At 42.5% G+C, this 14,002-nt stretch overlaps 1 protein-coding gene across 3 annotated transcripts; it reads right to left on the reverse strand.

Moving 5' to 3' along the window:
• Positions 1 to 26: 26 nt before the first annotated feature.
• Positions 27 to 12,355, reverse strand: ELL3 (elongation factor for RNA polymerase II 3). Of its 3 annotated transcripts, XM_040492525.1 has the most exons (12): positions 4,154 to 4,664; positions 3,858 to 3,893; positions 3,390 to 3,499; positions 3,075 to 3,276; positions 2,906 to 2,985; positions 2,693 to 2,768; positions 2,332 to 2,512; positions 2,207 to 2,249; positions 1,911 to 2,082; positions 1,452 to 1,496; positions 1,330 to 1,363; positions 27 to 302 (listed from the first exon to the last, which is right to left on the reverse strand). In XM_040492525.1, coding segments are annotated over exons 1-12 (1,113 nt in total). In that variant the 5' UTR covers positions 4,286 to 4,664; the 3' UTR covers positions 27 to 300. The 3 variants fall into 3 exon arrangements, with proteins under 3 accessions (XP_040348459.1, XP_040348460.1, XP_040348458.1); XM_040492526.1 differs by lacking the exons at positions 27 to 302; positions 4,154 to 4,664 and adding an exon at positions 12,317 to 12,355 and having other exon boundaries at positions 748 to 1,363; XM_040492524.1 differs by lacking the exon at positions 27 to 302 and having other exon boundaries at positions 748 to 1,363.
• Positions 12,356 to 14,002: the final 1,647 nt, after the last annotated feature.

Consider the following 14,002-nt stretch of genomic DNA (forward strand, 5'->3'; position numbering starts at 1 on the left):
GGTGAGGGACTTTTTTTGTTGGGTCTGTTTCAGGCCCTGCCCATACCCTAAGGATGGGTTACTGTTTACCCTTGTCACGCAGCTGAGCATGTTTATACCTCCCAAGGCTAGTCTCTGCCCAAAAATGCCCTGTATGGGTGTGGCATCAGTTTGGGGTTCCATCCAAGTTGTTTCAGGAATTGCTGACACTGCTGGGTGCACCTCTCTCCCCCACAGCCCAGGTGTGGCCCATTAACTTCCTTCTCCAGTGGAACTGGGAAAGGCATATCATTCCTGGTTGTGAATGAAGCATCCACTTTCTTCTGCAACAGTGGGGAACAAAAAGGATAGGACTGACATGATCTTTTGTTCAAATGAATTTCCCTGTTTTCTGGGTAAATCCAAATCCTATCTGTATTTAAAGTTTTTAGTACTAGATAATTCCAGATAGGAGCCCTATTTGTAGATGATCCTCAAACTCTATGGTTTGAAAAAGAGAACTTTATTCCTGTTGTAATCTCTAGCTGCCAGTTATAAGATGGATTTGATAGAGCCTTAATAGCAAAATATATAGCAAGATCATCCTTAGTGCTTTGAAAAAGTAAAGATGCCTAACCATAACCTTGAAGATTCTAATACATAAGACCTGGGCTGGGATCTGGGGATCTAATTTTTCAGAGCACCCAAGAAATGGTACAAATAGATAGTCGTAGGTAATAACTATTGCCTTGAAGAGTTTAAGGAAAGCATACAAACTTATACAGAGGACACAGAAGCAATCAGTTTTCATTTTTTAGCCATGTTTGTAAAAGAATTTACTTTTAGTACATGGGGAACAACTAAGCCCTTTTCCATTATATCCAGGTGTATTACAAGTTCTTTTAGCTCTGTTACCAAAAGTTCTCTCTACTGTTGCTTTAGGGAGGCTACCAGGCTAAATTCTAATGTTCTCAAGGTATCTTGTCCTGGGAATGGTGTCATTTCTCAGGATTTGAAAATGACTTGGCTGAACTAAAGATGAAGAAGCCAAGCCTCTGCTACTCTTCCTAGTCTCCTGGGCACAGTTGTGGAATCTTGGCACTGTGCCCACATCCTAAAAAGTAAAATGTGACAACAGTGAAAGTGAAATCTTAAAGAGAATAGAAGAGCTCTCGTACTTGCCACCATGGACTCAGCAATAAGAAGAGCAGACAATTGCACTCTGCAGTTTATAGTTGCTTTGTTCCTTCATATCTCACTGAGCAGAGAGAGGGTAAAGAGCCTTCTGATAGCTTCAGCTGCCCCTGTTTTTTTCCTCAAACTCCAGGATGAGACCTTTAATGTGGGACAATTTCTGATGCAGGTACTCACAGCGACGCTTTTCTTCCCTGTAACCTGGATACCGCTGCAAAGAAAAATTATCCACATCAAAAAAAAAAAAAAAAGATCTACCATTTCTACCTTCTTGCTACCATTCCCAGACCTTATCTTACCTTCCTGAACTTCTTATATTCCTGGACTATTTTTTCTTCCAGCACCTGAAACAAAGAAAATGCTAGCACCAAGTTGAACCTTGAGAAAAAACTGTTTTCTTTCTTTTCTTTTTTTAAGCTTACTTATTTTGAGAGAGAAAGTGGGAGAGGGGCAGAGAGAGAATCCCAAGCAGGCTCTGCACTATCTGTACAGAGCCTGAGGAGGGACTCAAACCCAAAAACTATGAGATCGTGACCTGAGCTGAAATTGGACACTTAAGTGACTGAGCCGCCCAGATGCGCCAAGAACTCCAGTTTTCTGAAGGGAGAGCAATAACTTCCCATCTCATTCTATCAAATGATAGAGATTACTTTTTCTCAAAACAGACTTGGCTTGGCACTTTGGTTACCAGTCTTCTGAGCAAATTAGGGAGTTTATGGCCAGTAAGGCTAGAAAGTCAGCTTGGGTCCAGTCCTTACCTTATGTTCTGGAGTTCCTTGCTGAACTCTCTTGATCTCCGCTCCCAGCTCTCTGAACCTTTGGCTTGCAGCCCCAACACGAGCATGGAGGATGCGGTATTCAGTATAATCCATCTCAAAGTCCTGCTCATAAGCATGTTGCTGCTCTGCACTGTGGATGGCTGTGTATTGCCTGCCAGGAGCAGAATTGTCACCTTTAATTTCATTGCCCCTAAAAGCTTCTAGGTCACAGGAAGTTTATCTTAATATCTCCTATGTACAAGGCTTGATAAAATTGGAAGTAGCAGGGGACTCACAGGAGATAATCTGGTACTTCTTCAGGGCTTGGGGATTCAGAATCTAGGAAGGAAGCAAAAGGACAGAAAAGTGATTAGGTGTTTTTCCAACTAGAGCAGTTTTGCCCTTCTCTCATTTAACTCACCTGCTTGAACTGAGGGACTGTGTTCCAGCCTGGAGCCCATGTCTTCATCTTTATCTTCTTGCTCCCAATCTCCCTCTTGCAGGTCCTCACTGGGCAGTGCTTGTAGGGGACTTGGAGCCAAAGGGAGGGTTCTGAGCCTCTTTTCTTTTAGTTTTCTAGTGGTTGCAGGTGCTGGGCGCTTCTATTGGGGAAAATGTCACATAAACAGTAAGCCAGAGGTGTATTCTGCACTTCTCTTGAAAATTAATTTCATAGAATGAACTCTGGGAGCATCAGAATAAAGGCTCCTAATTTTAAAATTTATCCTGATCGAACAAAGATCTCTTGGAAAATCCGCTGCTAAAATCCCTGGACAACTCACCTTGTCCGAATGTTTCTGGCTAGCTGAGGAAGGCAGTGCCTGATCAGGTTCTCTGTTTGGAAGATGGGTCTGGTTTCTAGGATATTTGAAGAGGGAATGAGAGAGATGAAGGCCAAGGTAGGGCTAGATCTCTTATTAAAGCATTTAGAGTGGAGATTAGAAAGAAAGGCAATTCCAGAGATTCCCAGGTTAGTCCCACCCTGCCCCAGGTACCTCACTTCCCACTGTGCCATGTGTTCCTCTGAGGATCCTGGGAGTGACTGTCTTTGGCTGCTTGCCAGTGGATCTGGCACCTGGCAGGGAAAGTGGCAGGGGCACTTGGCTCTCTGGGCTTCAGGCTGTGCCCCACCTTATTCCAGCCACCTGCAGTTTGTGGCCTCACCTCTTTTAGTGCCATTTGTGGCTGTGAAACTGTGTCTTCCTCAGAATAGTCTCCTATGTTCTGCCAACTCTCAGGATCTCTGGCACTGTCAGTTAGGTTGTGTCTCTGAACTGAAGATGGGGCAGGGATGGAATCCATGGCTGCCCAAATAGTGAGGCGTTCCCTGAGTGGGCCCAGGCAGTGGAGGTGGTTAGGCCCAGATCTGGAAAGGGGTGGTGGAAAAAAATCCCAGGAGGGTGGACTTTTAAGTACCTCTGGAATCAGCCTCCCCAACTTTCCACAAACCCTTTTTACCTGATACCGGTTCCCCCTTACCTGCCTAAGCGTTGGTACACAAGGTCGAAGCCACCAGGGCCCTCTTGGCCACACTGGGACACTATGAAGGAGAAGAGGCAGGACCAGCCAGGTCCTGGGAACCTTAGATACTAGAGGCAAAAGGGGAACCATAAGCCCCATGAAGTCAGCCCCTCCCCCTCCTTCCATTGCCATTCTTCCCTTAGCCAGCCCTAAGATTGAAGATGGGTCCCACGGGGCTCGTTAGTACATACACCAGGTGCAGCTGGGCTTGAGTCCCCCAGGAGAATGAGAGGACACAGTCTCCTCAACCGCAGCCTCCTGGGACCACAACCCCAGCAGCCCCTCCGCCCCACTCGGAGTTCACTTCTCGGAACTTCCTCAGACGGTGACTGCTGTCAGCCTTCCCGCCTTGGCCGCACCTGCCCAAAGCCTACTTCTGTTCTCCCCGCACCCCACCTCTTTCACACAACCTAGGCCCTTACTTACCCCTCGGTTGCCTTGGAAAGCGATCACTGGCCGAACCTGCGGGGAGAGCAGATGCGAGCTGAGCGCAGGTGAAGTGGCATTCCCAGGATCCGGCGTCAGGTGCCCGGGGTGGAGGTGGGGGGTGGGGGGATAGACACCTGCCTCTCGGGCTACACTTGGAGAGGTGGGGAGATCAGAACCTACGGATGCCACGCCCCAGACCCCAGGTCCCTTCGCCAGGGTCGCGGGCTGAGGCCCGAGATCCCGAGAGGTAGAGAGAGAGGCTAGGAAAGATGGGGCCCTGGGGTCCGCCGCACCTGTTGCCGCCGACACTCTTGCAGCGCCCGCAACGCCGCGTCGTTCAGCCTGAGCATCAGGAGGCTGGTCCCGGCAGCGGGGGTGAAGCAGAGTTGGAGCTTCCCACTCAGAAGCTCCTGGGGTGCCTCCATGGCTTCGAGGTTGAGCGCAAGCAGAACAAGAACCAAGGGCAAAGGCGACTACCACCACTTCTGCTGTACAGGGCTAGGCTGGCACTCCTGGTAGCCCAGGTCGGCCCCGCCCTCCGCCAGGACCCACCCCTGGCCCCACCTCCAGCCGCGCCACCCCTGAGGTTTCCCAGCCGCTTGGGCGGTGCTTCGCTATCCCCCAGATGTCTGTGCAAACCGGCCCACTGGTTTCTTAGATCGGCACGCACCACACTGGGCTTTCGATAGGGGTTATCGCAGTTACAGGAGTAAAGTCTGCGGCCAACTTTAGACCCCTCACCTAAAATCCCCAGTCGTGCCTCAGTTTCCCTAGCCAACCTGAAGTCGGAGTTGCTGTCTCTAAGTGAAGCTGAACCTGCAACCCCTAGAATATTTCAGAAGCTGAGGAGGCGGGAGCGGACCTGGTTGCTGGGCTGGCTCAGTAGATCGCACCTCAGAGGCCAAGAGCTCCCAGGGACCAGAGAATGGCAGACCCGAAGGAGTATTTCTGATGCCAACACCTGGCGCGGCACTTTTGCTTTTTCCAGCCTGCGGTGCTGCCGAGGACTCGAAGACGATTTCTAACTGAGGCTGGAGAGAAAATCAGACCCGGTGGGTGTCTGGCAGCGGTGAAAATTGGCTGTCGTGGTCTGGAACGGACCCCTCCCATCCCCACCGGTAGGCGAGGATGAGGGGTGTGGGTATTGGCAGGACAGTTGCAGAGCAGAGAAGGAGGGCTCAGTCACAGGTCACCGCTCCTGGCATATACACGTGAGACTGGTGTGAAAGGCAGCTGGCCCACTCCCTCAGGAGGGCCAAGAGGTGCCACGAAGTTGTGAGACATTCTGGAGGTTCAGATCCTGGTGCATAGAGACCCCAGGAACAATTTCAGGTTGGCCCTGGTGTCTCCACTTGTCTCTGTTTATGTTTTCCAAGAGTCTTAATGTTCTCTTTCCTGGCCAGGATCCCTCTGTTAAACCCCTGGACCTACATAATCCCAGGTGACCTTAATGCCCTCCATCCCAAATCAGATTACCTATACATTTGTCAAAACTCATCAAACAGTACACTTAAAATATGTATATTTTAATGCATGTAAATTAGTCCTCAATAAAGGTAATTTTAAAAAATGGTGTAATAAATCTCCAACTCCAATAACAAAAACATTTATCTTTCCATCTCTTTGGGTCTTTCTGCTTCTCTGTGTGACAGTTTCTTAATTTGATTAACAATGTGGCAGTGGGTAAAGCTGGTGTCCCAGTGTTCCTTTTCTTCTCAGATGACATCTGTGGACTTTTGTTGGATTTTCCTGGATTTAAACTCAAAGGAGAGCCCAGAATTGTCAAATTTTTCAGAGAAGAGGGAAGGAACAGTGCTATAAGAGGAGGCAAGTGGGAAAGATACTTGGGGAAGGGAGAAGGGAGGTAGCAATCTAACATGCTGGATGTCCATTGTGTGTCAAGATCCTTGCATTTAATTTAATCCCTAAAATAATTTTAGAGTAGGTACTATCACCCACATTTTTCATTCACTCATTCAACACATAATTATTGTACCAGACATTGTGCTATATCCTTGGATACATCAATGAATGGATTTCTTGCTTTGGAGAACTTATTCCAGAGGGGAAGAAGGCACTATAGACAAAGCTAAGAAATAAACATAAGAAATAACACTGTATGTTAAAAGGTGCTATAGATAAAAGAAAACATAGAGCAAGGTAAGTGGGTTTGGAAGTAGAGGAGGAGGAAGTCAAGAGGGGTGGAGAGGGTTGACTGTATATTAAGTAAGGTGATAAGAGATGGCCTTAGGGAGAAGATGAAATTGGAACATTGCCCTAAAGCAGGTGAGGGGATTGGCCAAACCAAATCCCCAAACCATACAGTTGGAGGAAATGCTTTCTAGTCAGAGGGACTGGCCAGTGCAAACTCTGTAAATGAGTGAGAAGTGTGCCTGGAGTGTTTGAGGAAAAGTTGAGGCCTATGTAACTGCATTAAAGTAAGGGTGAGAGTAAAGAAGTGAAATCAAGAAGGTAAGGAGCAAGGGCAGATCAGGTCCTGGAGGGCCTTGTGGACTACTATAAGAACTTCGGATTTTACTGTGGGGAGTCACTGCAAGGTTTTGAGCAGAGGACTAACAAGACGTTACCTCTATTTTCAAAGGATCACTGTAGTTGCTGTATTAAGACTAGACTGTAGAGGGACAAGGATTAAAAGCAATATGACCTGTTAGGAGACTGCTGCAGTAATTCAAGCTAGAAATGGTGACAGCTCACACCAGGGGGTAGGAGAGGAGGTGGGAGAAGGGATAGGGTTCTGAATGTATACAGCCGACAGAATTTGGTAACGGATTGAATGTGGTATGTGAGAGAGAAATGGCATCAAGGATGACTCTAAGATTTTTGGCCAGAACAACTAGAAGGATCAAATTGTCATCAGCTGAGGTAGGGAAGACTGCAGGTGTAACAGGGTTAGTTTTGAACATGTTGAGTTATCTATTACAATCCACATGGGGATGTGGAGCAGACAGTTACATACACAAACTTAGAGATGGTGAAAGATGTCTGGGATAGAGATGTAAACTTGATAGTACTAAATATATAGATGGTATTTAAAGCCATGAAACTAGATGAGATCACCCAGGAGGATAATAAAGAGTTTAAAAGATTACACCCTGGAGCACTGCAATCTATAGAAGGAAGTCATGGGGGAAGAAAAGCAAAACCAAATGAAAGGAGATGACCAGTGAGGAGGGAGAAACACCAAGAGAGTGTGATGTCCTGAAAGCCAAGTGAAAAAATGTGTCAACAAGACAGGGATTGGTCAACTATGTCAAAAGCTATTGATAGGCCAAGTAAAATGAAGGTTAAGAATTGACCACTGTGAGGGGCACCTGGGTGGTGCAGGCCATTGAGCTTCCCATGAGCTTCTCAGCCTAGGTCTGATCTCATGCTGTGTGAGTTCAAGCCCCACATTGGGCTATGTGCTGACGGTGTGGAGCCTGCTTGGGATTCTGTCTCTCCTCTCTGCCCCTTCCCAGTTTGTGCTCTCTCCCTCTCTATTTCAAAAATAAATAAAAATTTTTTTTTAAATCTTAAAAAAAAAAAAAAGAATTGACCTCTGTGATGAATGTTCTAAAACCGACAGAGGTGATGGTTGCACATACCTGTAGATATACTAAGTGTCTATTAATATCCTCTACCTATTTTAAGTTGTCTGGTTCTTATTGTTGTTGTGTTTTTTGAGTTGTTTGCGTTCTTTATATATTTTGGGTATTAATCCCTGGTCTATGATTTTCAAAAATCGTCTCCCGCTCAATTGGTTGCCTTTTCATTTTTTTTTCAACGTTTTTATTTATTTTTGGGACAGAGAGAGACAGAGCATGAACGGGGGAGGGGCAGAGAGAGAGGGAGACACAGAATCGGAAACAGGCTCCAGGCTCCGAGCCACCAGCCCAGAGCCTGACGCGGGGCTCGAACTCCCGGACCGCGAGATCGTGACCTGGCTGAAGTCGGACGCTTAACCGACTGCGCCACCCAGGCGCCCCGGTTGCCTTTTCACTTTGATTATGTTTTCTTTCAATGTGCAGAAGCATTGTAAAGTAATCCTCTTTGTTTATTTTTGCTTTGGTTCCCCTTGCCTTTGAAGTCTGGTCCACAAAATTATCAGTAAGACCAAAGTTGGGGAGCTTACTGCCTATGTTTTCTTCTAGGAATTTTATGGTTTCAGGTATAACATTCAAGTCTTTAATCCATTTTGAGTTAGTTTTTATGTATGGTGTAAGATAGTGATCCAGTTTTTCCAATACCATATATTGAAAAGACAATCCTTTCTCCATTGTATGTTCTTGGCTCCTTTGTCATGCATTAATCATCCATATGTGGGTTTAACTGTGGGCTCTCAATTTTGTTCCATTGCTCTGTGTGTCTGTGTTTTTGATAACCATAGCTTTGTAGTTTGAAATCAGAGAGTTGATACCTCCACTTTGTTCTCTTTCTCAACACTGCGTTGGCTGTTTGGGGTCTTTTGTTGTTCTATACACATTTTAGAATTATTTCTAAAACTGTTCTGTGAAAAATGCCATGGGAATTCTGATAGGGATTGGATTGAATCTGTAGATTGCTTTGGGTAGTATGGACATTTTAACAATATAATTCTTCCAATCCATGAGCCGAGCATAGAGTATCTTTCCATTTATTTGTCTTTTTCAATTTTTTTCATGAATGTCTTATAGTTTTCAATGCACAGGTCTTTCATCTTCTTGGTTAAATTTTGTGCCTATATTTTATTCTTTTTTTTAAGATTAAAAAAAATGTTTTGAGAGAGAGGCAGAGCGCGAGTGGGGCAGGGGCAGAGAGAGAGACACACACAGAATCCAAAGCAGGCTCCAGGATCTGAGCTGTCAGCACAGAGCCTGATGCAGGGCTGGAACCCACAAACCACAAGATCATGACCTGACCTGAAGTCAGACACTTAACTGACTGAGCCAGTTGAGCCACCCAGGGACCCCTATTTTATTATTTTTGATGCAATTATAAATGGGACTGTTTTCTTAATTTCTTTCTGATAATTCACTATTAGTATATAGAAACACTATGGATTTTTGCTTGTTGATTTTGTATCCTGTTACTTAAGTCATTTATCCTAACACTTTATTGGTGGAATCTTTTGGGTATTTTATATATGACTCATGTCATCTAGAAGTAATGACAGTTTTACTACTTCCTTTCTCATTTGGATGCCTTTTATTTCTTGTTCTTGCCTAATTACTGTGTCTAGGACTTCCAATACTATGTTGAATAAAAGTGGCAAGAGTGTACATCCTTGCCTTGTTCCTGTTCTTAGAGGAAAAGCTTTCAGCTTTCCAACATATTAACTGTTGACTTGTCATGTATGACCTTTATTATGTTTACATACATTCCCTCTAAACTGTCTTTGTGGAGGGTTATTATAAATGGATGCTGGATTTTTCAAATGACTTTTCTGCACCTATTGAGATGATCATATGATTTTTATCCTTCATTTTGTTAATGTGATGTATCATGTTGATTGATTTGTGGATGTTGAACTATCTTTGCATCCCTGGAATAAATTCCACTTGATCATGGTGTATGATCCTTTTAATCTATTGTTGAATTCAGTTTGCTAATATTTTGTTGAGAATTTTTATATCTGTGTTCACCAATGATATTGGCCTCTAATGTGTGTGTGTGTGTGGGGGGGGTGCTTGTCTGATTTTGGTATCAAGGTAATGCTTCCCTCATAAAATTAGTTTGGAAATGTTCTCTCCTCTTTGATTTCTTTGGAGGAGGCTGAGAAGGATAGGTATTAAATTTTTCTTGTTTGGTAGAATTCGCCAATGAAGCCATCTGGTCCTGGACTTTTTTTATTTGTTGGGAGGTTTTTGATTACTGATTCAATCTCTTTATTAGTAATCAGTCTATTCAGATTTCCTATTTCTTCATGGATCAGTTTAGGAAGAATGTATATCCTAGGAATTTATCCATTTTTTCTGTTGTTCCATTTGCTGGCATATAGTTGTTCATGTGATCCTCTGTATTTGTTGTGTCAGTTGTAACCTCTCTTTAATTTCTGATTTTTAAATTTTTATTTATTTGTTTTAAAGTTTTTTTTTTAATTTTTTTTTTCGACGTTTATTTATTTTTGGGACAGAGAGAGACAGAGCATGAACAGGGGAGGGGCAGAGAGAGGGAGACACAGAATCGGAAACAGGCTCCAGGCTCTGAGCCATCAGCCCAGAGCCTGACGCGGGGCTCAAACTCACAGACCGTGAGATCATGACCTGGCTGAAGCCGGAGGCTTAACCGACTGCGCCACCCAGGCGCCCCTGTTTTAAAGTTTTTAAGTTTATTTGTTTTGAGAGAGAGAGAGAGCTCACATGTGAGTGGGGGGGGGGGGGCAGAGAGAGGGAAAGAGAGAGAATTCCAAACAGGTCCCGCACTGTCAATGCAGAGCCCCGCTGCACTGAGAGAGAGTGTGAGCATGGACAAGAGGGGTAGAGACAGAGGGAGAGAGAGAATCCTAAGCAGTCTCCACACTGTCAGTGCAGAGCCTGATGTGGGGCTTGAACCCATGAATCGTGAGATCACAACTCAAGCTGAAATCAAGAGTCAGATGCCTAACAGATTGAGCCACTCAGGCAACCCTCTTTAATTTTATTAGAGCTCTTTTTTCTCCATTAGCCTAGCTAAAGATTTGTCAACTATATTTATCTTTTCAGAGCTCTTAGTTTCATTGATCTTTTCTTTTCTTCATCTTTTTTTAGTCTTTACTTCCACCCTGATCTTCAATATTTCCTTCCTTCTACTGACATTGGGCTTCCTTTATTCTTTTTCTCTCTCCTTTAGGTATAAAGTTAAATTGTTTATTTGGTATTTTTCTTATTTCTTGAAATAGACCTGTATTGTTATGATCTTCCCTCTTAGAATAGTTTTGCTGCCCCCCCCCCAAATTTTGACGTGTTGTATTTGTTTTCATTTGTCTCTAGGTTTTTTAATTTCTTCTTTGATTTTGTTAATGACCCATTGGTTGTTCATTAGCATGTTGTTTAATCTCCACATTTTAATGGTTTTTCCAGTTTCCTCCTGGTAATTGATTTCTAATTTCATACTATTGTAGTCAGAGAAGATGCTTGATAGGATTTCAGTCTTCTTGAATTTTGTGGCCTAACGTGATCTATCCTATAGATTGTTCCATGTTCACTTAAGAATGTGTATTCTGTGCTTTTGGGTGGAATGTTGTTTGTCTATCTATTAAATCCAACTGGTCTAGTGTGTTGCTTAGGGCCAATGTTTTCTTATTAATTTTCTGCTTGGATAATCTATCCATTGATGTAAGTGGGGTGGTAAAGTCCCTTATGTTATTGTATTACTGTCAATTTTTCCCTTTAGGTCCATTAATATTTGCTTTATATATCTTGGTTCTTCTATGTTGGATACATATACATTTATAAATGTATGTCTTCTTGTTGGATTGATACCTTTATCATTATGTAATGTCTTTCTTTGTCTATAATTGCAGTCTTTGTTTTAAGGTCTATTTTGTCTGCTATGAGTATTGCTACCCTGGCTTTATTTTTTTTCCCCACTTCCATTTACATGGGACATCTTTCTCCATATCTTCATTTTCAGTCTATATCCTTACTTCTGAAGTGAGTCTCTTGTAGACAGCATACACTTTGATTTTGTTTTTTTATTGATTCATCTACTTTAATTTTGAACACATTTCCAAACTACATTTTCTTTGTCCCCTCACCCCACATTTTATATTTTTGATGTCACATTTTACAGATTTTTATTTTATGCATCTCTTAACTAAGTAATATAGTTTTAAATTTATTGTTTTTGTCTTTTTAACATCATACTTGCTTTATAAGTGATTGATCCACTACTTTTACTATATATCTACCTTTTCCAGGGATTTTTATTTTTGCATATTGTCTAATTATCGATTAGTGCCATTTCTTTTCAGTTCGAGAAGTCTCTTTAACATTTCTTGTAGGACCAGTTTAGTGGTGATGTATCCCTTTAGCTTTTGCTTACTGGAAAACTCTTAATCTTTCCTTCAATTCTCAATGATAACCTTGATAGGTAGAGAATTGTTGGTTGGAAGTTTTATCCTTGTAGTATTTTGAATATGCCATGCCATTCTCTTCTGGCTTGTGAAGTTTCTGCTGAAAAATCTGCTGATAGCTTTATGGAGTTTCCTTTGTATGTAATAAGTTGTTTTCCTCTTGCTGTTTTTACGATTCTCTGTTTAACTTTTGCCATTTTAATTATAATATATCTTGGTGTAGATATCTCTGGGTTTATCTTTGTTGGGACTCTCTGGGTTTCCTGGACTTGTATGTCTGTTTCCTTCACCAGATTAGGTAAATTTTCAGCGATTATCTTTTCAAATAAGTTTATAGGCTTTTTCTCTTTCTCTTCTTCTTCTGGGACCCCTATTATGCAAATGTCATTCTGCTTGATGTTGTCTGAAAATTTCCTTAACTTACCTTCATTTTGGGGGCACCTGGGTGGCTCAGTTGCACACCCTGCTGACAGCTCAGGGCCTGGAGTCTGCTTCAGATTCTGTATCCTGCTCTCTCTCTGCCCCTCCCCTGCTCATGCTCTCTCTCTGAAAAAGGAATAAACATTAAAAAAAATAATAATAATTGGACAAAAGGACTAGTGGTAGAATAGGAGAGGAAAAAAATAAAATTAGAGAATCTATTTGGGAGGTCCAACATCTGAATTATACGTTTCAGAATGAGAAGTAAAACAAAAATGAAGGGGACTCGCTGAATGCCCAGTACAAAGAATAAGAACAGATCTACACCACCACATATTGGAACACTAGAGTTAAAAAGAAAATCCTAAAGACTTCTAAGACACAACATAGATCACATAGAAAGGATGAAGAATAAGATTGACTTCAGACTTGTCAGCAGAAACACTGGAAGCCAGAAGACAATGGAGCATGTTACCAAATGTTTGAAGAAAAATAACAACATAGATTTTTTCACCCAGCCAAGCTATCAACTAAGTATAAGACTAGAATAAAGACAGAGTCTAAAAATACTTATATACCATGCACCCTTTTCAGCAAGATATTGAAGACATACTCTACCAAAATGAGGAGTAAACCAAGAAAAAAAGTCATAGGATCCAGGAAAAGAATATCCAACAGAGAAAAGTGAAGGAAATCTTCAGACTGTTGGTGAAGGGAGATTCCAGGAAGATTTCTTTGCAACAGCTTAGAGAGCAATGAAAGGCTCTGGAGGCATATATATAAGAAAAAAAATGGAAACTGATAAATTACCTGATTGTTTTTATTTTTTATTTAAAAAAAAATTTTTTTTTTAACGTTTATTTATTTTTTTGGGACAGAGAGAGACAGAGCATGAACGGGGGAGGGGCAGAGAGAAAGGGAGACACAGAATCAGAAACAGGCTCCAGGCTCTGAGCCATCAGCCCAGAGCCCGACGCGGGGCTCAAACTCACGGACCGCGAGATCATGACCTGGCTGAAGTCGGACGCTTAACCGACTGCACCACCCAGGCGCCCCTACCTGATTGTTTTTAAATATATTGAGAGATTTCTACTTCTAGAAGACAGTATGAGAATTGCTAATAAGTACGTAAACAAGTAAAAATATAAACAGATTATTAATTTTGGGGGGAAGCACACAAGAAAGGAAATGTTAACAGTATACTGTAAATATACAGTATACAGTATGCTGTATATATACAGTATACTGTATACAGTATACTGTAACAGCCTGTAAATAAAATTTACTCATAAAATGTAAACATTCAATTTTGACCTAACTAAAATAACACTACATTAGGAGGATAGAGAGAGAAAGTTTACATGCATATTTATGCAAAGGATGAGAGAGTTAAGTCTTCATTTTTAAAATAGACATCAGGGGACGCCTGGGTGGCTCAGTCAGTTAAATATCTGACTTTGGCTCAGGTGGTGATCTCACAGCTTTTGAGTTTGAGTCCCATATCTGGTGAGCTCAAGCCCTACATCAGGTGAGCTAGAGTCTCTCATCGGGTGAGCACAAACCCTGCTTTGGGTGATCCCCACTTCTTTTTCCCTCTCTTCCTCTCTCTCTCTGTTCCTCATTCACTTGTGCCCCGCACTCTCAATAAATAAATAAATAAATAAATAAATAAATAAATAAATAAATAAAT

Source organism: Herpailurus yagouaroundi, unplaced genomic scaffold, assembly GCF_014898765.1.
Source record: "Herpailurus yagouaroundi ecotype Mexico unplaced genomic scaffold, PumYag 184, whole genome shotgun sequence".
Taxonomy (NCBI): Eukaryota; Metazoa; Chordata; class Mammalia; order Carnivora; family Felidae; genus Herpailurus; species Herpailurus yagouaroundi.